Here is a 26,709-nt window from a genome sequence, read left to right as displayed (position 1 = left end):
TTGGATGAAATCCTGGGTTAATATTGCTGGAAGAAAAGCATGCCCTATTACACACACATTCACTAATTTTCCAAAATGCAGTTTTTCCATCACCCTATTTGAAATAACATCACTATCTTCTGTCAAAAGAAGCATTTGCCCTCCTCCCCATCTTTACATCTGGGGTGTGTGTGTTAAACATTCTAGACATAGACTCCCTGGCAGTTGGCTTCGGGCCTAGCCTGGCCTTAGAAGAGATGTCACAATTCATTTTCTACCTTCTACTATTCAGCTATATGTTATGCTGGAGGAACAGAAAATGATGTTACTGAAAATATTCTTATATTACTGAAAATATATCTAATATCCTGATGATACATAATGATTCATTTATTTCTGCCCTAATCACCTTTATAAATACAGAACTATAGATTTACTAGACACAAGGAATTATTTCTTTTCAGAAGAAAATGCTATTTATTTTTTTCTAAGGAAATTAAAAGAAAGCATCAATTACCAGTTAAAATGAAACTTGAAAACTAGCGTACTCTCCTAAAATAACAGCAAAAAATGCTATGAAACAAATAAATTAATGGTTGTAAAGTATTAACTCAACAAAACCATATTTTACTAAAATATTTTATTGCAATAAGATATTCACTGTGCTCAAAATCAATACAAAGTAAGTTATTAAAATTATTTACATACAAACGAATGAAACTATGTAATAATAGCTGTGAGTAAACGGTAACACAACTTCAGCCTCTAAATCAACATGTAACTGTCTAAGGATTGTTAACAATAGGAAAGAAAAAAATGGCTGATTGTGGTTGTTAAAATCACTGATTTCCATAAAAAGAAAAGTCCTCCATCAGGTATATTTAAGACAGATAATTTATTCCTTTGAAGAGTAACTGGAGGAAAGTCCGATCCACTCCCGTAAACTGCAGTCCAGGGAACTTGACGATTAGTTAAATAGCATATTTTCCAAACTTTACATCTATTTCCCAAACAGATTTTCACTCAGTATCAATGTCAAAGTATACGGCATTTCATATGATATAAAAAAAAGTATCTACATTAGTTTTTAGTCAGTTTGGAAACCAATATCCATGGTGTAACAAATTATTAACAATTCTGATATGCGCACTGTGTGCACTCAGATATGCCCACAAAAAGTAGTCTGTTGATGACTTTAAAAAAATATATTAAGATGCCAAATAAATCTATTTTATTATGAAATGAAGACTTTGATTAAGAATATATTCTTATTAGGCATTTCGGTAACAAATCATTACCCTACATACAGTTGATTTATTCAGTATATTTTTAAAAGTAAATGAATTCCACCGTAGTGTTTCCCGCAGGAAAAAAATCATTTCTCCAGTTGTTGAGGAGTACTAAAAGCTTCGTACACATTAGCAGCAAAGTCTTTTACTTGCTCCATCATCAACAGGTCCTGGCAAAGACAACAATAAACATTACTGTTTGTAAAAGGTATAGATAATTTGAATTCATTTCTGCAATCAAGCAACAAATTTAGCTCTAAGTTTTGATGCATTAAGGCCGAGAAAACCATTTAATGAAAGTACTTTTTTCTTATAATAAATTCCAGGAGATATTTATCGTTTAGGTTCTTGTATGAGGGATGGTGAATATGGTAAGTATTCAAGTATGACTTTGAGAAGAAGCCAAAATAGTCTTCAAATGGATTTTTGTGTGTCATGTGCTAGATAAGTATCTGTTGAATAAATGATTATAATACTAGAGATACAAGTCTAAAGGGAGTTTTGCTGGAAGCTGACATGGTTGAGGTATATTACTTTCTAGATCTAATATAGGATATATGTAGTATGTCATATATTATATACACACACATACAAAAACCACACATATACACTTGAGAACAAGGATTCTTAAGGGATTTGTGAAAGTAAAGGTAAGGAAAAAATTACATCTTTATTTTCATTAACCTTTAACTAAAATTTAGCACTTTTTTCAATTATGAATGTAGGCAACAAACTGTGATACTATTAGCAGACCCTGTGAATTTGTCTTAATAGAAATTAGACACATATATGATAATTGTGGAAGTTATATGAACTGCCATCACATCTTGTTATTTAATACATGACAAAGAAGCAATACTGCCACATCATAAATTTGATTTTAAAAACTATTTTGAAAACTGTCTAATTGGTTTTCCTTAAAACCTATGTATTTTACAATATGCATTTATAGACATTCTTCTGAGAACGGGTCCATGGGCTTCACCAGACTGTGAAAGGATCCATGACACATAAGCAGTTAGATGCCCCTGGGAGCGTCAGAGAACAGGAAGTGAACTCGTCCCTTGTGTTCACTTTTTTTTAAGTATCAGAAAACCCACGTGAACTTCAGGCAAGTCTTGATCTCAACAAATTCATGGTTAAATTCTCTGAAGACCACTTTGTACTTTAATTTATAGAGACTGTAGTTAAAAAAGTTGGTGGAAGTCTTCTCAATTAATGGTCTAGTATATAAATTTAATCTACATCCAGCCACACTAAAAACTTTATTAAACATCAGTATCAATGGTGTTTTTACTAGGTTGCAATCTTTTGTTTTCCTTATCAATGATACCAACTTTAATTAATGCAGCACATAAATGACTCAAGCACTACAGCTGGGTTGTTATTACGCTTCCTTGTGTTACCACTTGTCTGTAAGATGAACAGCCTATCATGAAGCCAGAGACTCTCATGCAAGTGGAAAAGGTAAAGTTACAGTTTAAATGCCAGAAGTTACAACTTTTATTCTCACACTGATACACATGCGGAAATTAAAATTTAATTAAAAATTTAAAACTAAGTTTTCTTTCTTTTTTTTTTTGTGAGGAAGATTAGCCCTCAGCTAACATCCGTTGCCAATCCTCCTCTTTTTGCTGAGGAAGATTGGCCCTGGGCTAATATCCGTGCCCATCTTCCTCTACTTTATATGGGACGCCACCACACATGGCTTGACAAGTGGTGCGTCGGTCCATGCCCGGGATCCGAACCTGCGAACCCCAGGCCACCGCAGCGGAGTGCGCGCACTTAACTGCTGTGCCACCGGGCTGGCCCCTAAAACTAAGTGTTTTTAATTAAAAAAAATCTGAGCTTAAATTAAGCTTGAAATTAAGTGAAATGAGATCAGTCTTATTCACTCTTCCTTCTGCAACATGAATGCCTGACGCTCATGGGTGAGGAGGACGACACAGAAGACTGAAGAGAACACTGAGGGAAATAAGCATGTGAGGGACAAGCCGATGACACTAAACAGAGAAAGGAAGAAACACAACCGCAGTCTCAGTGCTCTTCACGTTGCTGAGCAGAAAATCCAGAGAAGATCTTCTCACTTGTCTGAGACAAACGGCACTAAGACGACACCACCCTTTCGCTGAGGCTTTAGGGTCTCTTCTCACTACACATTATTGCAGTAGTTTGGAAGTGAAGCGTATTGCAAGTAATTTTTTCCCAAGTTTGCAAATGCCTCAGGAAAAAAAACTATGTGAATTCAAAGTTATCCTTTTAATAACATCACTCTTAGTGCATTCTAAAATGCTGTCCTAAGAAGGAAGATGGAGTTATAGGTAGTCTAGTGAAATATTTACACCATCTACTGTCTATGCAGCTTTTAGTGAGCAGATTATTGGTGCACTATTAGTAGTTATATTTATTATTAAAATGCTTTATTTCCCCACAAAAATTTTTTAGTTTTCCTCAAAACTTGAGAAACTGGATCACTGATCTGCTCAAGGCTCAATGTTCTAACTAGCACAGTTTAACGCAAAACATTACCTCTGTAAAGTCAACTGACCACTGGAATGTACCTGGACTAACATGCAATCTAACAGGCGTGGGACTATAACATGGAGAAAGGTGCTCCCCACCTCATAAACGTGCCATTTACTCTCACGGGGCATTCTATCACACTGTACATGTGGTTTCAAGTTTTCGGTTTCTTTGAACAAATATCACAGAAGAGAAATGTAATTTTATGTTAGGCAAACAGGACCACAACCAAAAATACAATCGGTTTTTAAGAATACCCCCAAGCTTTCTTCTTACCTGAACAAAATGACTAGGCGTTTCACTGCAAACTGAATGGATCTGTCCATTTACTATTGGAATGATCTTAGCTAAGGGCAGGCTGACACTGGAGAGACTGGAAAATCATCACAGTAATAATTATTTTCTGAAATTATCTTACAGGAATTTAACATTTTAATTATAAAAGTAATAAATGGTCATTGAAAAATACAAAAATGTATTAATAAGAAAATACAAATCACACAATTCTACCACCTAGAAATAACTGTAATTATCATGGTTAATTTCTTCCAGTAATTTTTATACATATCTATGTTTTTGTGTTTTTTAACACACAACTATAACCTCCCAAGCAATACTGTTTTGCATTTTTATTCACGTTATAGGCATTTTTCCACCTTATTACAAGTTCTTCCAAAGTTTTTGCCTGTTTTAATGATTATAGTAATCCATTCTCCAGCTGTGATAATTTACATCATCAGCTCCCTAGAGTTGGGTATTAAGTTTTTGCCTAATTTTCCTTAATATAAATAACTCTTTGTATTAATATGGAATTACTGGGTCAAAGGGTATGAATGTTTTTTAGGTATAAGATGTATATTGCCAAATGCCGTCTGCTTCTCCAGCAGTGTGTGAGAATGCCTTCTTTCTACGTCAAGCATTATCTTTTTCTTTAATCTCCGTATGTCTGGCTGCTAAACAGTAACACAGTTTTAGTCTGTATTTCTCTTAATCACTTGCAATGCTGAATGTTGTTTCCTCTCCTCCAGTGAACTGTACTATCAGCTTCCTCTCCTCCAGTGAACTGTACTATTATCCATCTGCCTGTGTAAGCAGGAAACCTGGGCATTATCCTTGGCACTTTCTTCTCCTGCCTATATCCAATCTCTCCACAATCCTGACTATTTCTTAAATGTGTCTACTTTTCCCCACTGCCAAACCTAGTCCAAGCTAAGCATTATTTCTTGTCTGGACTACAGCAATGACCTTCTAACTTCTAAGCGCTCAATAAACATGTGCTGGATGAATAAAGGAATAAATGTTATGTGTGATTATGTATGATATAATGACTGTTAAATGATGAAAATAATTTGTGTGTGGGTTATAGGCTTATTTATGACATTAAATATCATACTTCATAGATTTAAACCCGGAGCTACACTAGAAATTTCCTTTTAAATATCACGTAAATGCTGAAGCTATGGTGTCTAACCAGTATGCTATGCTGAGATCTGAGGGAATGCTTAAAAAGGAAAAAGGAAGTGGGGAGATTATGTATGTCTGAAGAAATCAGGCATTATTCTCCTTCATAGTACCTTTGTAGCAGTTTTCAAAATCTGTCATGAATTTTGTTTACTTGTTGGATGTCTCTCTTTATATATTAGTGAATCCGTCTTTGACAGAAATTGAAGACCACCACCACATAAGGTCCGTGAGGTTAGGTACCACGTCTTCCTTACTCACTGTACTATCCTAGCACTTGGTAAAGGGCCTGGTTGGTGCACAGAGCGTGCTCAATACACACCTGTTGACTCGACTAGTAAAAGTTTTCATTCATCCACTGCTATGTCCCACCCCAACTTCCACTTTCCCAATCCCTTCTCCACAAAGCAATCAAAGTGACCCCACGATGTAAATCCCATCAAGTCCCTCTCCTGTCACTTCTCTAGGGGCTCCCCAGCACTCTCAAGCTGACAACCATAACCTGTATGTGCTGAATTGTCCAACTTCATCTCCCACCATTCTTTTCCTGGTTCCATCCACTTGGTCCTCCAGTCTTCAAAGTCTTTGCCCTGTGGCTTCTGCCCTGAATGTCAATCCCTCACTCCAGTCCAAGGCCGCATTTAATAGTTGCTTATCTTTTAGTTCTCAGTTCAAATTACTTTCTCAGGGAAACTCTGCTTGACTTTCCATGTTTCTTCAAATACTTCGATTGTATGTTCAATGTTCTTTTCCTTTATAACACTTATAGTTTGTACAATTATGTTTATCACCTGTTTCTCCTACTAGATTCTAAGACCCATAAGGACAGAGACCCAGCACACTGCCTGATACCTAGCAGGTGTTCAATAAACAGATGTTAGATGAACAGACAAATTGGCAATTTCTATCTGCTCTTGTGTGAATTATCTGCTTGTGTCTACGATCATATCTTTCTCTGAGTGTTTCTTTCCTTAACCAATGTGTCTATAATGCTATTAACCTCCTTGTATGACATACATAGTTTGCAAACATTCTTCCCAACATATGATTTGCATTTAATATTGATTATAAAGTTAATAAAATTTGTTTGATCTCTAAGTTTTAAATTTTAAAGTCAAACCTATTTTATTTATATAAAATTCTTTACTTTCATTCTTAGAAAGACTTGCTCCATCTTGAGATCAGACAAATATTCACCTGTTTTCTATCAGTTCATTTACGTTTTTATTGTTTAAAAACAGTACAGAAGGGCTCTAACATTATTATTTTACAATTAGTCATTGTAAAACTAAATATTTGTCTTATTTACTAAATAATGTATCTCTTCCTCACTTTCATCATATACTAATATGCTGTATATTTTAGAGCCTGTTTCTGGATTTTATATCTTATTCCATTGATTTATCTATTCTTTTATGAGTAACATATTATTCTAATAACTGCACCTTATATGTTCTATACAGAAAGCACCTTCATTGCTCTACTTTTTCAATAATTTCTTGAATATTCTCAGCCCTTTATTCTTCCAGATCACCTTTACTATCAATTTTTCAGGTTCAAAAATAACCAGGCAACCACCCTCTAATTCCCAATAGGATTTTAATGGTACTTAGACAACATTTATAGATTAATTTTGGGAGGCTAACTTTACAATTTTTAGTTGATTCTTTTGGGTTTCTAAGCATAAAATCATAACACCTTCATATTAACAATAACTTTTCCTCTCCTATTCCAAAACTGATATTTTCTGAAGATAAGAATTTAACTTAGAAAATCAACAGTCTACTAACAGTTTATTATATAGTAATAATACTTACTTATTAATAATATTAACTTAATTACTTAATATTAATAACTAATTGTTAATAAGTAATAATACAACTACTGTTCAGTAAGTTGTCTATTTGCAAGATAAAACATATAAAAATTAATGGCGTCCCTGAACTTCATTCTCAAAACTGGTCTTTTCAACTAGCCTTACTGCATTGGTTAGAATAACAGAAGGATGATGAATAACTATGAAAAAAAATTATATAAATAGTGACCATCTTTACATTGTTTTTGAATTGAACAGAAATAATTCTAGTTTTTTTCCATTAAGTACAATATTTGCCTTTTTTTTTTAATTTTTTGTTTATTGCAGTAACATTGGTTTATAACATTGTATAAATTTCAGGTGTACATCATTATACTTCTATTTCTGCATAGATTACATCATATTCACCACCCAAACACTAATTACAACCCATCACCACACACATGTGGCGAATTATCCCTTTCGCCCTCCTCCCTCCCCCCTTCCCCTCTGGTAACCACCAATCCAATCTCTGTCTCTATGTCTTTGTTTATTGTTGTTATTTTCTACTACTTAATGACGGAAATCATACGGTATTTGACCTTCTCCCTCTGACTTATTTCACTTTGCATTATACCCTCAATGTCCATCCATGTTGTCACAAATGCCTGGATTTCATCGTTTCTTATGGCTGAGTAGTATTCCATCGTGTATATATACCACATCTTCTTTATCCATTCGTCCCTTGATGGGCACTTAGGTTGCTTCCAAGTCTTGGCTATTGTGAATAACGCTGCAATGAACACAGGGGTGCATGTATTTTTACACATTGGTGTTTTCAAGTTCTTTGGATAAATACCCAGCAGTGGAATAGCTGGATCATATAGTAGTTCTATCCTTGATTTTTTGAGGAATCTCCATACTGTTTTCCATAGTGGCTGCAACAGTTTGCACTCCCACCAGCAGTGTATGAGAGTTCCCTTCTCTCCACGTCCTCTCCAACACATGCTGTTTCCTGTCTTGTTAATTATAGCCATTCTGACAGGCGTGAGGTGATATCTCACTGTAGTTTTGATTTGCATTTCCCTGATAGTTAATGATTTTGAACATCTTTTCATGTGTCTGTTGGCCATCTGTATATCTTCTTTGGAGAAATGTCTGTTCAGGTCTTTTGCCCATTTTTTAATTGGGTTGGTAGTTTTTTGGTTGCTGAGATGCATGAGTTCTTCACATATTTTGGAGATTAGCCCCTTATCAGATGTATGGTTTGCAAATATCTTCTCCCAATTGTTAGGTTGTCTTTTCGTTTTGTTGATGGTTTCCTTCGCTGTGCAGAAGCTTTTCAGTTTGATGTAGTCCCATTTGTTTATTTTTTCTATTGTTTCTCTTGCCCGGTCAGACATGGTGCTTGAAAATATGTTGCTAAGACTGATGTCGAAGAACTATGTTTTCTTCAAGAAGTTTCATAGTTTCAGGTCTTATATTCAAGTCTTTAATCCATTTGGAGTTAATTTTTGTGTATGGTGTAAGGTAAGGGTCTACTTTCATTTTTTTGCACGTGGCTATCCAGTCTTCCAAACACCATTTGTTGAAGAGACTTTCTTTTCTCCATTGTACGTTCTTGGCTCCTTTGTCAAAGATTAGCCGTCCATAGACGTGTGGGTTTATTTCCGGGCTTTCAATTCTATTCCATTGATCTGTGTGTCTGTTTTTGTGCCAGTACCATGTTGTTTCGGTTACTATAGTTTTGTAGTATATTTTGAAATCAGGGAGAGTGATACCTCCAGCTTTGTTCTTTTTTCTCAGGATTCCTTTAGCTATTTGGGGTCTTTTGTTGTTCCATATAAATTTTAGGATTCTTTGTTCTATTTCTGTGAAAAATGTTGTTGGAACTTTGATAGGGATTGCATTGAATCTATAGATTGCTTTAGGAAGTATGGACATCTTAACTATGCTAACTCTTCCAATCCAAGAGCATGGAATATCTTTCCATTTCTTTGTGTCTTCTTCAATTTCTTTCAGCAATGTTTTATAGTTTTCGGTGTACAGATCTTTCACCTCTTTGGTTAAGTTTATTCCTAGGTATTTTATTCTTTTTGTTGTAATTGTAAATGGGATTGTCTTCTTAATTTCTCTTTCTGCTACTTCGTTGTTAGTGTATAGAAATGCAACTGATTTTTGTATGTTGAATTTATATCCTGCAACTTTACTGTATTCGTTTATTACTTCTAACAGTTTTCTGGTGGATTCTTTAGGGTTTTCTATATATAAAATCATGCATCTGCAAATATGACAGTTTCACTTCTTCCTTTCCAATTTGGATCACTTTTATTTCTTTTTCTTGCCTGATTGCTCTGGCTAGGACTTCCAGTACTATGTTAAATAGGAGTGGTGACAGTGGGCATCCTTGTCTGGCTCCTGTTCTTAGAGGGATAGCTTTCAGTTTTTCACCATTGAGGATGATATTAGCTGTGGGTTTGTCATATATGGCCTTTATTATGTTGAGGTACTTTCCTTCTATCCCCATTTTATTCAGAGTTTTTATCCTAAACGGATGCTGTATCTTGTCAAATGTTTTCTCTGCATCTATTGAGATGATCATGTGATTTTTATTCTTCATTTTATTAATGTGGTGTATTACGTTGATTGATTTGCGAATGTTGAACCATCCCTGCATACCTGGAATAAATCCCACTTGATCATGGTGTATAATCTTTTTAACGTATTGTTGTATGCGATTTGCTAGTATTTCGTTGAGGATTTTTGCATCGATGTTCATCAGTGATATTGGCCTGTAATTTTCTTTTTTTGTGTTGTCCTTGTCTGGTTTTGGTATCAGGGTAATGTCAGCTTCGTAGAATGAGTTAGGGAGCTTCCCCCCCTCCTCAATTTTTTGGAAGAGTTTGAGAAGGACAGGTATTAAGTCTTCTTTGAATGTTTGGTAGAATTCACCAGGGAAGCCGTCTGGTCCTGGACTTTTATTTTTGGGGAGGTTTTTGATTACTGTTTCAATCTCCTTACTGGTGATTGGTCTATTCAAATTCTCTACTTCTTCTTGATCCAGTTTTGGAAGGTTGTATGATTCTAAGAATTTATCCATCTCTTCCAGATTGTCGAATTGGTTGGCATATAGCTTTTCATAGTCTTCTCTTATAATCTTTTGTATTTCTGAGGTGTCTGTTGTAATTTCTCCTCTTTCATTTCTGATTTTACTTATTTGTACCTTCTCTCTTTTATTCTTGGTGAGTCAAGCTAAAGGTTTGTCAATTTTGTTGATCTTTTCAAAGAACCAGCTCTTGGTTTTATTAATTTTTTCTATTGTTTTTTTAGTCTCTATTTCATTTATTTCTGCTCTGATTTTTATTATTTCCCTTCTTTTACTGATTTTGGGCTTTGTTTGTTCTTCTCTTTCCAGTTCCTTTAGGTGTATTGTTAGATTGTTTATTTCAGATTTTTCTTGTTGGTTGAGATAGGCCTGTACTGCTATAAACTTCCCTCTTAGAACCGCTTTTGCTGTATCCCATAAATTCTGGCATGTCGTATTTTCATTTTCATTTGTCTTCAGGTATTTTTTGATTTCTTCTTTGATTTCTTCATTGACTCAGTCGTTGTTCAGTACCATTTTGTTTAATCTCCACGTATTTGTGGCTTTTCTGATTTTCTTCCTATAGTTGATTTCCAGTTTCATACCGTTGTGGTCAGAAAAGATGCTTGGTATTATTTCAATCTTCTTAAATTTATGGAGACTTGTTTTGTGGCCTAACATGTGATCAATCCTGGAAAATGTTCCATGTGCACTTGAAAAGAACGTGTATTCTTCGGTTTTTGGATGGAATGCTCTGTATATATCTACTAGGTCCACCTGTTCTAGTGTGTCGTTTAAGGCCAATGTTTCCTTATTGATCTTCTGTTTGGATGATCTATCCCTTGGTGTAAGTGGAGTGTTAAAGTCCCCTACTATTATTGTGTTACTGTCTATTTTTCTTTTTATGTCTGTTAATAATTGCTTTATATATTTAGGTGCACCTACACTGGGTGCGTAGATATTTACAAGTGTTATATCCTCTTGTTTGATTGTTCCCTTGATCATTATGTAATGCCCTTCTTTGTCTCTTTTTACAGTTTTTGTTTTAAAGTCTATTTTGTCTGATATGAGTACTGCTACCCCAGCTTTCTTTTCATTGCCATTTTCGTGGAGTATCTTTTTCCATCCCTTCACTTTCAGTTTGTGAGTGTCTTTAGGTCTGAAGTGTGTCTCTTGTATGCAGCATATATATGGGTCTTGTTGTTTTATCCAGTCAGCCACCCTATGCCTTTTAATTGGAGCATTTAGTCCATTGACGTTTAAAGTAGCTATTGATAAGTATGAACTTACTGCTATTTTTTAACTTTTTTTTTCTCAGTGTTTTAGTAGTCCTTCTCTGTTCCTTTCTTCTTCTATACAGAATTGATGGTCCCTTTAGTTTGACCTCTGACTGAAAGCTCTACTCTTTAACTCCCCTCCTGCCTCCTTTTATGTTTTTGATATCACATCTAACCCCTTTTTTGTGCATTTGTATCCATTACCCTCTTATCATGGAAACAGATAATTTTTCCTATTTGTGGTCTTCTCTTTTCCCCTTAAATCAGTCCCTTTAACATTTCTTGTAGCACTGGTTTCTTGGTGACAAACTCCTTTAATTTTTGCTTGTCTGGGAAATTTTTGATCTCTCCTTCCATTTTGAATGATAACCTTGCTGGGTAGAGTATTCTTGGCTGTAAGTTTTTTCCTTTTAGCACTTCAAATATATCGTGCCACTCTCTTCTAGCCTGTAAGGTTTCTGCTGAGAAGTCAGCTGATAGCCTTATGGGGTTTCCTTTGTATGTAACTTGACATTCTCTTGTGGCTTTTAGGATTCTCTCTTTATCTTTAATTCTGGACATTTTGATTATGATGTGTCTTGACGTGGGCCTCTTTGGGTTTATCTTGTTTGGGGCTCTCTGTCTCTGTGCTTCCTGTACCTGGATGTCTGTTTCTTTCCTTAGGTTAGGGAAGTTTTCATCTATTATTTCTTGAAATAGATTCTCTGCCCCTTTGTCTCGCTCTTCTTCCAGGACACCTATAACACGGATGTTAGTGCGCTTGATGTTGTCCCAGAGGTCCCTTAGACTGTCCTCACTCTTTATAATTCTTTTCTCTTTTACCTGTTCAGCTTGGGTAATTTCTTCTAGTCTTTCGTCCAGCTCGCAGGTCTGTTCTTCTGTATCCTGTACTCTGCTTTTGAGTCCCTCTAGTGAATTTTTCATTTCCAGTATTGTATTCTTCATTTCTGATTGGTTCTTTTTTATATCTTCCATTTCTTTGTTGACATTCTCACTGAGTTCATCTATTCTTCTCCTCAGATCAGTGAGCATCCTTAACACTCTTAGTTTGAACTCTCTGTCAGGTAGGTTGCTCATTTCTGTTTCACTTAGTTCCTTTTCTGGGGTTTTGTCCTGTTCTCTTACTTGGAATGTATTCCTTTGCCTCCTCATTTTGCCTCTTTCCCTGTGCTTGTGTCTACCTATTAGGTAGGTCAGCTACGTCTCCTGCTCTTGGATAGGTGACCTTATGTAAGTGATGGCTTAGGGGGCCTGCAGTGTGTTTCCCTCAGTTCTCAATGTTCCAGGGGTGACCCCTATGTGGGCTACGTGTATCCTTCTGTTGTGGCCTGTTTGCTCTCCCTGTAGGCACCCAGGGAGGCCACGTTATGCTCCTGGTCAGCTGTTGTAATGCTCAGCTGCTTGTAGTTGTTGTGGGGCCTTCAGTCTCTTTATCAGGTGTGGGGAGCCCCAGCACAGTTGGCTGCAAGTTCTAATACCACATTTGTGTTGCAGTATTTCTTTTAAGTGAGTAGACCCCCAGCATGGCAGGTTGTTAGGCTCAGGGCCTTACAATTGCTATAAGCCTCCAGCCTTTAGGTCTCTTGTCAGCTCTCTGAGGATTGCAGCTGGGTGGGGCTGGCCTCAGGCACGGGAGCACCCATTTGTTTCCGGCTTTGGAAGGTGGGGCAAACCCCCTATGTGTGTCTTTGAGAAGCACAAGTCTTCTGCAGCTGACAAGCCCTGCCGCCCACAGGTCCACACACACAGTCAACACAGTCCTGCCCCGTGTGCACGCCCCGACCTCCCCAAGTGGACCCAGTCTCTCCATGGTGGGAGCCCCACACACTCCACCATCGCCCCACACTCTCTACCCGCTCCTTGTGCATGCCCTGCCCCACTGAAGTGGGCTCAGTCACCAGGCTGCAGAGAATCCAGTCACCAATCTATGCAGGCCCACAAGTTGCCTGAGGGCTTGTTGTTGGGGGGGGCCAGTCTCTAGGGTGGGCTGCCTGCCCTGGCTGAACTGGATTAAATTAGTGCTCTAGCGGGTGGGGCAGACCCTGGGCTAGCAGGCCCCAGGGAGAACTCCAATGGCGTCTGTGTCAGCACGCTCACACCAGGCCACAACAATGGCCGCCGCCAATGTTCCAGTCCCTGGAGAGGTCTCACCTCTCACTGCAATGCACTCAGAGCCTATCAGGTGAGTCTCTTTTCACCAAAGCACTGTGCACCTTTCTTTCTGGTGATTTTAGGTTGCTTTCTGAAACGGGTGAGTTTGCGCGTGGGCCCTTTAAGAGCCGGTTTTAATTTCTTTTTGAACCAGCTTTTCTGGGGGTACTCCCCAAAGTTTTGGTAGCAGGCAAACTCAGATATTATGCCACTCATCTTGATTGTGCTGGGTCCACAAAATGCCCACAGTGGGAGCACTCCCCGGCTCAGGGCCCCACTCCTCCAGGGAGGGCTGCGGACCTGTGGGCTGCTCCCGGGCGGCCGTGAAATATTTGCTTTTGATTCAAATATTCTTTATTATATAAAAAAGTATTTTTTATTTCTAGAAGAGGTTTTTTTTTTTTTTTTTTTTGCTGAGGAAGATTAGCTCTGAGCTAACATCTGTGCCAATCTTCCTCTATTCTGCATGTGGGTCGCTGCCACAGCATGGTTGACGAGTGATGTAGATCTGCACCCAGGATCTGAACCCGCGAACCTGGCCTGTCAAAGCAGAGTGTGCCGAACTTAACCACTATGCCATGGGGCCGGCCTCTAGAAGGGGTTCTATCAATAACAAATGTTAAGTTTTATTGAATTCTTTTTCAGCAACACTGAAGATGATGTTTGCGTTTTGTCCTATTAACTTATTAATGTTATGGATTACTGTAACAGTTTTCTTAATAGTTTAACCTTCCTTGCATTCTTAAAATGAACCCTAATTAGTCACAGTGTTAGAGAAAAATTAAAAATCCCAGGCTCTGATGTGAGGTTGAAGTGACTGAACATCTGGCTTTACTACTTGCAGCTGCTTGACCTCAGGTTATTTGATTTTTCTCTGTCTTAGTGTCCTCATCTGTAAAAAGTAAAATTCTAGTACTTACTTCCTAGAGTTGTTTTCAGAATTCAATGAGATAATGTTCTGAAAAATACCCATCATCATACTTGCACATGGAAGAAGGAAGTATTGGTTGCTATTACTGTTGCTACAGATTTCTGCATTTCATTTGCTTATATTTTATTTAGGATTCTTACATCTGTAGCCATACTTCAAGTCTGTACAGTTTTCCTTTTAAGTCGCATCTTTTATCCATTATATTTTCTATTGGGTTATTACCGGTGATAGGAAACCTTTTGATTTTTAAATACTTATTATACATATATTAATATATATACATATATGCATATGTTATATATAGTATATACATAAATATAACATTTATAATACACACCTATATATATAATATGAGCTTTTATTAGTTTGCATCACTTTTCAGTTGATTCTCTTGAAGGTTCTGGATTATTAATTGTAGTATACATAATTAATGATATTTTGTCTCTTTGCTAATACTTAAAAATCTTTTTTCTTGACTTATTGTGATGGCTAGAACTTCCACAACACGTTAAACTATAGGAATGACAATAGGCATAATGGGAATGTTTCTAGTATTGAACCATGGATCATGAAGTTGGTTATCGACATGAAAGGGAACAACTTAGATAGGAAATATCTCCCGAGTACCTAGTGTGTGTAATGGAATATGAAAGGGCATAAGATAGTCTCTGACTTTGGGAGGAGGCTTAAAATATAACTGAGGAATAAGACTCTAGTTCATGGTGAAACACGTAAGTTGTACACGGAAGTATAGATAATAAGTACTACAGGAGCTCAGAGAAGGAAGACTGTCAATGGTTGATGTGGTTGCAAAGGAATTTTTATAATTCTTCAGTGTATAAGATCAAGTATTTGTTCTATGTTAAAGCAACTATTACAACTCTTAGCACCACTCAGGAAATAACTAATACCTTGGTAGGTAGAGATTACAGTGAAATTTTATTAATTGGAGCACTTTGATTTAGGGAGCATACAGGGGCCAAAATTTATTTTTGTATAATTTAGAGAATTACTTAAAAAGATTTTAGGATGATATTTAAGTTGCTTCAGAAAATAAATTTTATGGCTCTAAGCATTCCAAATCCTCAATGTTAATTACAAATTATTATTTTTTTGTACAATAAAGAAGGGTCCCAGAGAATTGAGCAAATAATCTCTTGCCCCATGTATTTAAGAATTAAGCTGGATATTGTACACACATACTGCATTATCAGTTACTGTTTCCTCTTATTGTTTTACATTTTTTTATTTTATTGAGGTCGTATTGGCTTATAATATGTGTAAATTTCAGGAGTACATTATTATATTTCAGTTTCTGTATAGACTGTATCATGTTCACCACCAATAGTCTAGTTTTTATCTGTCACCATACATCTGTTTCCCCTTATTTTAATGGATCAGTTTATAGTCAGTTAACATTGATTCTGGTACCTATTCTTTTCTGAGTTTAATATAAAAACTGCGAAACAGAAGTTATTAAAGAGTGTAAATTCTAACAGGAGAGCCAGGGTTCTCATGTTGAGATGACAAGGATATAAAACCATAAGATACTTTTTGGCAGCATGAATCCATGACTTAGTAATAGTTATGATTAAAATTACTAACAATTGCACTAACTAAATATTCCCAATCCTACTTTAAGGGCTGAAAATGAAATATTTACGTAGGTGTAGAACTAGGAGATCATTCATCAAATGGAAATACACAACAAGAATGCCTGGCTATTATAATGACTGAAGTGTTGAATTAGGTGCTACAGGCCAGTGAAGGCTTGAGGTACTGGAGTAATCACAGAGAACACATTGAAACTTAAATACATTTTCAGTTTTGTATTCTAAAGAGTTAAAAAGAAAGAGCCTAATAATTGGAATTTGGCCTACACAAAGGTGGTTTCACGACTTACGTACTTCTATACAGTGGCAAAATTTTTGGAAGAAATCAAAGTTTTCATATTGAATCCAGAAGGAACTTTTAATAATGAAAAAGTCATTGGCTTAACAGAGTGTAATTTGTTGAAAAATGAGTGTTCAAATTTATCCTTTACGATGTTTTTGTTACCTGGAACAAAAAATCAACACATCCAAAGCACTACTCTATCAGGGCATTCATCAGACTGGTAACACTCTTGTCACCGTACCTGTTCACGGAGTCGCCGCGCTGCAGGTCCTGCTCAGTGGGTCGGAAGAACTCAGACATGTTGTCCAGCAGTCCACTGAAACCTCGGCTTAAGCAGGTATTCAAAACGGCGCTGAAATCCGGACTACACAAAACAAGGGGGGTGAGCTACCTTTTAGATGCTCCACGGAAAAGGAAATAAACTCAGTCACTTTGTGGTTGCCGTTGGCAGCCACCAGCATTTCTGGTCACGATCCAGTTTTTACAGCCTAAAACACTACAGAAACATATGAAGGAGGCAACCTTTCCAAATTAAGCATAAAAACTGAGCTTATCATTTAGCACAACACAGTGAGAATATTCATCCATTCCGCTAGATTTTCTTACGTCAGTCAGCACTTTGTACAACATACTTTTAAAAATATCAACAATCGTATTACTTCTCTTGATGAAACTCTTGAAGAGGAACCCTCTTCGAGTCACAGATTACTGGTTTGCTTTACATACTCTGCCATGAAATCCTAGTGAAACAGACAATTTTCTTATCATGTTCAGGTGAGGACCTGGATACTTGAGGGATGAAGGAATTTGTCCAAAGGTATATAAGTAGTAAATGGGGGAGCTAGCATTTGAACCCAGGCCCTTTTGACCTTAAAGTTCAAGCTCTTCTCATCATACCATGTTAGTACCTCACAAAAACTCTTTGATATAAAGAACAATATATGTGTGCTATGAAAAGTTAGAACATGCCTAGTTGAACAGATTAGTTCTATCTTGGATACGTAGAAATCTCAATCCAGACCAACTCATGGGAGTGGAGGGCTAGTGCTATAAATTTGGGAATTATTAGCATACAGACAGTAGTTAAAGCAATCGGGGAATATAAAACTGCTTGGGGCAGTTGGATGAAATAAGAAAAAGCATCTGGGAAACACTAACATTTAAAGGAAAGACAGACATAGAGGAACCTAAGAAGAAATGATCTGAGAATGGGGGAAAAAATTGGGAGATTACGTCTCCCATAACATCTTCCACTGTCATGGAAGCCATATGAGAAAAGAATTTCAAGAAAGCCTTGATCAACAGTGCCAATTATCAGAGAAAGGCCAAGTAAGATGAATATTACAAGTTGACTGAATCTGGTAAAAGATCACCGATGACCTTTTCTAGAGCTTCATGGAGTGATTTGGTGGAAACCTGAATAAGAAAAAATGTGGAGATTGCTACTGTAGAAAGTCAAGAGACTAGAACTTGAGGATTCAGAGAGTAGATTCAGTGGCCAAGTTAACTTAAAAATTTGCTCATTTTCTTTAAGATCATGAAAAAATATTATAAGCAGAAGATATAACTCCTCAGAAAACAGAACTAGAGAATATGGTCTTAAATGATCTTTAATTTAAAAGAAACTTTGATATTTTAATCACTTAAGATAAAATGGGTAGGACTGATATTACCACTCAGATTTTACAATGATAAAACTACCTCAAAGAGTTTAAGTGGCTCAACTAAGGTTGAACAGCTAATAAACAGGAGAGCCATCCTTGAATCTAGGTCTTCTGGTCTAATGCAGTCTGGTGCTTTTTCCATTTTTAACACGCTGGTTCTTTTCTGGGTGGTTTAAAATAGTAATACCAATTTAGGGAAGGGAAGATGTAAAAATTTTACCACTCAAAGTTTTAGGAACATTATAGTCTATTTTGAAAAGGTTACAGGGAGTAGTTCTTAAAATTGAGTGTGTGTGTGTGTACACACATTAGCATGTGTGCACATGTACGTATACATGAGGATCAGCAGTAGGTGGCCAGCTCTGGCTTGAAAGAGCATCTTTTCCCAACTCCCCAAGTCAGCACTGAGTGACTTCAAGTTGGCAGTCAGAACTGCTGCGGCTACAATGTCAGTTTCTGTTTTTTTTTTTTTAACAAGGAACATTTACTAGTATACACGAGGTATACCAGAATCACTCTTGAAAGCTTTTTTCAAAATGTAAATGCTAACTATAGTCTAGTCCCTCAACTAGTACATCAGAATCTCTAGGCTAGGGAAGTAGGTGGGCAAGTCATGGGTATCTTGAAAAAAGTCTCTGCTTCCCTCCCCACCCTAATAAGAGAAACACTAGTTTAGGTAGGAAATCCTACCTAAGGGAGAGGAACAGATTCAAAATTTAATTTTAACAAATTATTATGTTGAATAAGTAGTTCAGGAAAACTAAAAAATGGTCATAAGTACATTCAAAATAGAAACACATGTTTTCTGTTACATGCAGTATACATACCTTTCCAACATGTCTCTAGTTTCATTGAGTAGTTTAATAGTGGTGACATCTCTAGGAGAGAGCCCAGAGGCCTGTGAAATGAAAAGGCCATACTTCAGGGTTTCAAACATTAGCACAGGGTTATGTGAAACTAATCATATTAATAAACTCAAGAGTTCAGGAAATCTAAAAGTCTTTTTTCTATCAACAATCAAAAAATGTTAAATTCAAAAAAACTGTAAATGTTCACGTGTAAGTAGTATTTAAAACGTTAGAATAAAAGTATACTTTGTGAGATCTTTGTTTACCTGGCCGCTCTTGGACACATTTCTAGAATATATTTACAATGAAAAAAACAGTCTTTGAGGTTGCAGAGGCCTGGGATTTTTTTTTTTTCTTTTATTGGTAAGACGTTTTATCAAGATATGTATGTGTCTTTTTAAAATCAATCTAGTCTAGTCTGGGGCTCTGTGTGTCCTTTCAACCTGAAGTTTCAGGTTTTAATTCAGTTCAGGTAAGATTTAGTCCATTATTCCTCTCTTCACCTCATCATTCATTCTCTTTGATTTGTTTTCTTTTTTAGTTCCACTGTTGAATTTTAGAATTTGGAAATTGTTCTAACCTTCCAGAAGGCTTTTTAATACTTGTATTGCATCTCCTTGAGGTTCTAATTTGCAAGTAAGTTTTCTCCTGTTTCTTTCACGAATTCTGTCCCATCTGTTCTGCTTGTTCGGTTTAGCCTCCATCCTCCAGGTCACAGGGTTCCCTTAAATGGGTACCACTTTTTCTTGGCCTACTCATGCATGTCGGGTCTCTCAGCACTCAACAGGTCTATTTTTGGGGTCTCTAGGGGAGGGGAAATCCTGTGGACAATGAAGAACATGGCAGTCTTTGTTCTAATGAGGCCTCCCTGCTGAGATATGGCCTAGGGCCTCTCCGGTCTAAGGCTTCTCCAGTTTTCAAGTGAGAGACATTCTTCTCTCAAAGCAAAGAATGGGTGCAGTCTACTTACATATGAAAAAAACCAAACATTATTTTAAAATGACATATGTAATCTGCAATCTCTGGCATTTTTATTATTCTTAATCAATGAATAACTTAAATCACAACTGCCCAGGACACCCCAGTGTGTAGCAACACCATGGCTGACAATTGTTAGATTAGGCCTTGTTTCTCAACTGGATGACTACAACTTCTGTCAGTCCATTTTGATACTGCCATCACTGATTTATTTTAAAAAGCAAATGCCCTTGTGGCACTAGCCTGATTAAAATTATCCTTCTTTGTCCATAAACTGAAGTTCAGACTCTTTATCTTGGCATACAAACCTCTTCACGACTTTGCCTCAACTATCAGCTCTGTCTTCTGCTACCTCATCTCATACAAATATGCTCTAGCCACATGAACTGAATTTGTCTCCTGAGTTCCCCAAGTGTAATGAACAGGTCTTACTCATTTTACATTCCAATCACAGTGTCTGTCACATAATACTCAATAAAAATTGGCTGAATATCTAAAATTATAAATGTTTCTAACTAGAAATCAGTCGTATTTGCAGTCTGTTTTCTAAATTAATGAGGTTTTATTTAAATTATTGAAATATATGTCTTTAAATTGCTTACCTTTCAAGAGACTCAGAAATCTAAATTTCAAGAGATAGTAAAAAAAAATTTCAGAATATAGAGTAACTGGTTTGGCTAAATGGCTATGAATTAAGCACCTGAACTGCTAATGGTGTTTCTTCATCTGGCATCATATAATGGCATAATAAAGATCTGGATCCATCTTTATTAATCCAAGAAGAAGATTTATGCTGCTCAACGAGATTTCTGATTTCTTTTAGTTTTTGCTCCAAGTCCAAAAGGGACAAAGAATGTTTAAGAGAAACACTAGAAACAGAGAAAAGAGAATTGGGATAAATTGAAACTGTACAACACATCCTATACACACTCGAAACTGTACAACACATCCTATACACACTCTTTTCCTAACAGGTTACTATCTGAGATTCTGTTTCATCCAGTCAAACCTGAAACTGCTGACCGTGAAATCACTCGAGTAGATTAAGAAACCAGCCATCAGTTAAGGGCATTATTACAGAGCCAACAAAAATCTTGCTGCAGATTTCACAAGAAAATTCCCACTGTAATGATAGATATTACTAGTATAAACAGGAGAAAAAAGCCTCAGATGCAGATTTTAAAGTAGGTCTTTTATCTCATGACCCAAATATTTCTGGTTTGTTTGGAAATCAATCAACAGACAATGAAGCATCAAAACTTTTCCCTTAGTACCAAAAGGTTGACACTGATGAAGAAAATGGAATCCACATGGCAATACCCCAGGGCTGTGTCTGTATCAGCTTACAAAGAATTTCACAAACCACTGTCAAGCCACCAGCTTCACTAGAACAATTCCAATTTTTCTTTTATCCATCAGAATCAGGAAGTCAGAAAAACCAAATCAAAATGCCTTACCTTCCTATAATCTTCTGCACAGCTTGTTTAATGACAGTGATCAATTCTGTTAGGCCTATTATAGGAAAAACAAACATAACAGGCTTGTTCACTTTTTAAATTCCTCAATAATACAAATGAATGAGTTAAAATTAGTTTATAGGTCACAAATAAAATCCTACCATCTCCAAGGAGGTGTTGAATACTTGATAAATACTGCTGCTGGACATCCGGGGGAGCAAGAACTGTCTGTACAAAATAGAAATAAGGTTACATTACCTAATACTATTAGTAAATAAATAATATTTCAATGTAACTTGAACTGAGATTTCAGGACCTAGAGTGATAGGAAAAATAATATTCTTTTTTCTAAAAATTATTTTATTGAGGTCACACTGGTTCATAACACTGTAAATTACAGGTGTACATCATTATATTTTGGCTTCTGTATAGACTGCATCGTGTTCACTACCAAAGTCTAGTTTCTATCTGTCATCATACAAAAAATAATATTCTTCAATATAGCAAAAAGTCTAGTTTCAAAATAGGAAAAATAATAATGGTAAAATTTTATAATCACATGAAATATAAAGAAATTTATTTTATAGAAATTATCAGGATAAGTAATATTCTGTTAAATTTCGAACCTCTCGAAAGAAAGGGCACCATCTAAGTCTATTAAACTTACGGTGCCATTTTTGCCAACTGCTGCATTATCCAGGTAAATATATCCACCAATTATGTTTAACTGGACTCTCAAAAGAACCACCAGCATACAAGTACTGTATACAGCTACGATACTTCTTGTGAAACCTGCACGGAGAAAAGAAAACCACTTGGTACTGTTGTTAAAACACAGACAAATAAGTAAAATCACGAACCATCCCTATGGTTATTTTTTCATAAGATGACTTTAAAAATACATTTGTAACTGTTTCAAGTACAAAAATATACCAATTCAAAATATTTCAGTCTATCTCCTTATAACTTGTTTAATGTAAATTAGGTATGATCTCTTGATTGAAACAATAACCAATAATAACGAGGACGAATATATTGAGTGAAGGGTTATATATTATTAGCTCAGAAAGGAAAACAAGAAAGGACTGGGAAGTACTCCCAGTTGCAGCCTCAGAATTCGGAGCTGTCTAGGAGCTGGTTCAGAGCGAGAGAAGAGGGCGGAGCATGGACAAACTCTAGCCTTCACTGGCAGGTAAAGGAGGATGAGCCCATTAAAGGGCTGGAGGCAGATACAAAAAGATAGGGGACACCTGGAGACTAGGCATCACAGCAATCTAGGACAGAGTGTTCAAGGAGACAGCAAAGGTGTTGACTGCTGCCAAGAGGTCTAGCAGGAGGAAAACGTCCAGTAGATTTAGCAACACAGAAGTCACTACTGATGTTTGCGAGATCTGCTCGGGTGGAGGCACAGGAGTGGAAGCCAGTCTGTCAAAGAGTGAGTGGGAGTGAAGAAAAGGGAATGCAGAAATCTTTGGTATTGAGTAAGGGGCGTGAGAAAGTACAATAGCTGAAAGGAAATACAGGGTGCTACAAAGGTTTAATTTACTTTCAAATAGGCAAAGCTTAAGCATGATTCAGTTGATAAGGATTAGGTGAATGGATGGGAAAATGTAGGAATAATTGATAGTATGAAGTTCTGAGACATGGGTGCGTGTAAATGTATATATATACGCACACACACATAGATACACCCCAGGGCAGCTCTTCGTTTCAAATTTTTATCACTAATGAAAGTTTGCACACAATATCAAAGTAAAGTTACTATCTGGGTTTGAGTAAAAACTTCCCTTGAAGTATAATATTGCAGATATCAGTCCCTAATATAGGCACATGTAGTCTAGGACAGATTTACATATTATCATAACAATAACAATAATAATACCACCACAACCACTAATATTTACTGAACACTTTCTATGACCAGACATTGATCTACTTGCTACAGGAGAACTATTTAATCCTGACAACTCTATGAGGTAAAGAAAAGTCATCCATATAATGGAGTACAAAAATTTCCCTTTATAAATATTTTAAGGATGTGCTGTGACACAAATTATGTAGGCTTACTTATTATCTTCAGATCCTCCCATATTTCTAGCTTGTTTGAAGGCCTAAAGAAAAAAATCAGAAAATATGAAAATAACAACCAGGTAACATAACAGAAAACTATGAACTTTATACCTCTATATTTAATTATATTGTATTACAGGATAACTGCCAAAAACAAAGCCCACAAAATATAGTAAAAAACAACTGCAATTTCAGTAACCAATGATAATAGCGATTTTCACTAGTACATTGGTAGATCATTCCAGTCTTTTTCCTCCTTCAGAGCATATGCATATACGTATTATAAAATCATACAGAAAAAAGCAGGAAAAATGTTTCTTTCTTTCCCTCATTTACCTTTTTAAAAATAATGAAGCAGGTCCTATAATCCTTCAAAGGTAGATGATGAAGTATTTTTTTGTTTTAAAGTATCATTACAAACACATGAATTTAAATTATATATATTCAATGTGTTTCAACCTACTGTAGTTATTATTCTTATTGATGTTCAGTATCTTATTGATACTATTCTTATTGATGATCCATTGCCCATCTTTGACTATTGTGGGGACTATTCGGTTGGTTTTTGAATCCTTTTGACATGACCCCATTAGTCTTTGAGAGCTTCCTTGCTTACTGACATGAAAAGTTCTTCTGGGTTCATCCTGTTCAATTCTTGCCGCAGACCTGAAATCATTACCCCTCCAAGAGTCCTGGTTCCTTGTAGTGGGATGTGGTAGTCTGAGACTGCAACCTTTGATTAAAGATATTCATTGCTACTGGGTAGGTCATTATTTCTAAGCCTTTTAGGTAGACTAAGCTACTAAATATGTGTGCGTGTATTTATTTATATGAACATATATTCAAAGAGATAAAATACACCATGAATTCATACTGACACTTCTAATTCAAAATTAGGACCACAGGAGGGCTGGCCCGGTGGCTCAAGTGGTTAAATGCACGCAGCTGAGCGCGGCGGCCCGGGGTTCGCCGGTTCGGATCCCGGGCGCGCACGGATGCACTGCTTGTTGAGCCATGCTGTGGCGGCGTCCCATATAAAGTGGAGGAGGATGGGCACGGATGTTAGCTCAGGGCCAAGCTTCCTCAGAAAGAGGAGGATTGGCATCAGATGTTAGCTCAGGGCTGATCTTCCTCAAAAAAAAAAAAAAAAATTAGGACCACAGGGTTTTTAACTTCATCTTGTTGATCTTACATCTGTATTTCTTTTTGTCCACACTAGAAATCAGTGAAACCAACATAATTACTAACCTGTTTCATCCCTCACTCTATGCACAACAGTCTCAGAACAGCAACAGCAATATTGAAAGAGTTTAAAGTTTTCGTTTTTTCAATTCTGTGTGCTCTAAGAGTATATATCCCACTAAGAATATACAGTCAAATTGCTGCTTTAAAAGTCACCTGGCCTAGTTTCTGTCTTTGTGGTTATACCACTAACTAGATACACATTTAGGTTAATTTGATTTATTTTGCTATCACTTTTTAGACATTGCTTTTTAAACACTAAATACAGTTTTATAAATATGTAAAATATTTATATGGTTCCAAAGTCAAATTTATACAATGCAGTATATTCAAAGAAGTCTGTTCCTATCCTCCTTCATTCTCTCCCCTTTTCACAGGTGACTATTAAAAAAATATACTTTAATTTGCCATTGTTTTGCTTTACATAAACAGATATGTGTGTATATTCATAACTGCCTCCTTAGATCAATGGTAGCATACTATACACATTTTTCTCTACCTTTTAAAAAAATATAACAATATATCCTGGAGATCATTCCACAGAAGTAGAAAGATGATAGTCACCTTTTTTTTTTTTTAACCATGGCATAGTACTCCACTGTGTGGATGTATTATGTTGATGGAGTTCAGTGTTTTTCAGACCACCTATGTGGAAGGAACAGGTTTTTTTTTTTTCTTTCTAATTTCCAATATGTCACCGACCAATACTTTTGTAAAATGCAATGAAAATAAATTATTAGAAAAATGAAATAAAAAACCACAAAGATATATAAAATACAAGCCCATATTCTTTATTATATTCAGACATAAATTTACACTTCAATAAGTTACCATTACAATTGTGGGATATTACCAGTTTCTTATCTTTCTTTGTCACTGAACAGACTCTCCAGCTTCAGTTATCGCTTTCCTAGATGGCACACGTTCAGAAGATGTACAGAGTCAGGCCTGCAAGGTACTGCTGCAACCTTTAGCTAATGTTCAAGCCTCATGGTGGAATGCCATACTTATTCTGATTAGATTGGGAATCAACCGAAATTCAAGGGTTAGATATTTTAATGCAAGTAAATCACATTTTCTTTTGAATGTTGCCCCAGAAAAACTTCAAAGTGCTTTTTATAGAAATCTAAGGTACTTAGTAGCAGCAGTCTGTGGAACGGCAATTAGAGTGTGTGCCTTGAAACTGTATTTCTTTGGGGTGACTTCAGTGGGAAAGGACAGAGTTATGGCCACCTAAGACATTTCTTTATGTTGACATTTACCATTTTTAGACCTTAAAAGTAGATTTAAAGTTATAAGATGAATAAGTTCTGGAGATCTAATGCACAGCATGGTGAGTACTGTTAATAATAATGCATTGTATAGTTGAAATTTGCTCAGAGAGTAAATCTTAAGTGTTCTCACCACACACACACACAAAGGGTAACTATATGAGGTGATGGATATGTTAATTAGCTTGATTGTGGTAATCATTTCACAATGTACGCCTTTTCAAAAAACGAAAAAGAATTCACCTTATTATCTTTTTTAAAGATTCCGATTTCAAATTTATGTAGAACAAAGTAATTTTTAAGCAAAGATTCCTCTCAAATGATTTGTCTGATGGAAATGGATAACTCCAAGTTAAATATGAGACTCTTTAATGTCACTAAAACATCTGTTTAAGAATTAAACTAATCCTTTCACAATGTTATACCTCTCTTGTCATGGAGGATGTTTAAGATTCTTTGCCACTGAAAATTCACTGCCATTATCAATCTTCAATAAGTGTGTGGATTTTTAGTTGCTATTACAAAACTAATAAAACTATCAAATCTTTTATTTATTTCTGATTAGTTATTATCATAATTAGCTTAAAGAGAAAATTAACTTGCTTGACAGGCTTATATGAGACCGGAGTTGACTGAAAACTAATACAAAAGCAATCATAAGATTGGAGGCTTTATTTAATCACACTTTGTAAGGGCTCAAGCCCCCCTTTAAGCAAATATTTTTCAAATGGACCCTTTTACTCCCAAATAGCAAACAGTAATTTCAAATCAAAAGAAAGGCAAGAAAAAAAT

General features: G+C 36.2%; 1 protein-coding gene across 1 annotated transcript in view; it reads right to left on the bottom strand.

Annotated features, from left to right (window-relative positions):
- Positions 1-595: 595 nt before the first annotated feature.
- Positions 596-26,709, bottom strand: part of PEX3 (peroxisomal biogenesis factor 3) — a 40,573-nt gene continuing 14,459 nt past the window's right edge. The window contains exons 4-12 of the mRNA XM_058534202.1: positions 23,402-23,445; positions 22,002-22,126; positions 21,496-21,562; positions 21,335-21,389; positions 20,578-20,746; positions 18,879-18,949; positions 16,629-16,751; positions 4,068-4,164; positions 596-1,438 (exon numbers count right to left, since the gene is read on the bottom strand). Coding sequence (XP_058390185.1) covers positions 1,355-1,438; positions 4,068-4,164; positions 16,629-16,751; positions 18,879-18,949; positions 20,578-20,746; positions 21,335-21,389; positions 21,496-21,562; positions 22,002-22,126; positions 23,402-23,445 — 835 coding nt within the window. The 3' untranslated portion in view covers positions 596-1,354. The remainder of the gene's footprint in view (positions 1,439-4,067; positions 4,165-16,628; positions 16,752-18,878; positions 18,950-20,577; positions 20,747-21,334; positions 21,390-21,495; positions 21,563-22,001; positions 22,127-23,401; positions 23,446-26,709) is intronic.

The sequence above is a fragment of the Diceros bicornis genome, chromosome 39 (assembly GCF_020826845.1).
Source record: "Diceros bicornis minor isolate mBicDic1 chromosome 39, mDicBic1.mat.cur, whole genome shotgun sequence".
NCBI lineage: Eukaryota > Metazoa > Chordata > Mammalia > Perissodactyla > Rhinocerotidae > Diceros > Diceros bicornis.
The sequence above is the reverse complement of the archived record's forward strand: the minus strand, read 5'-3'. Positions and strand labels throughout refer to the sequence as shown.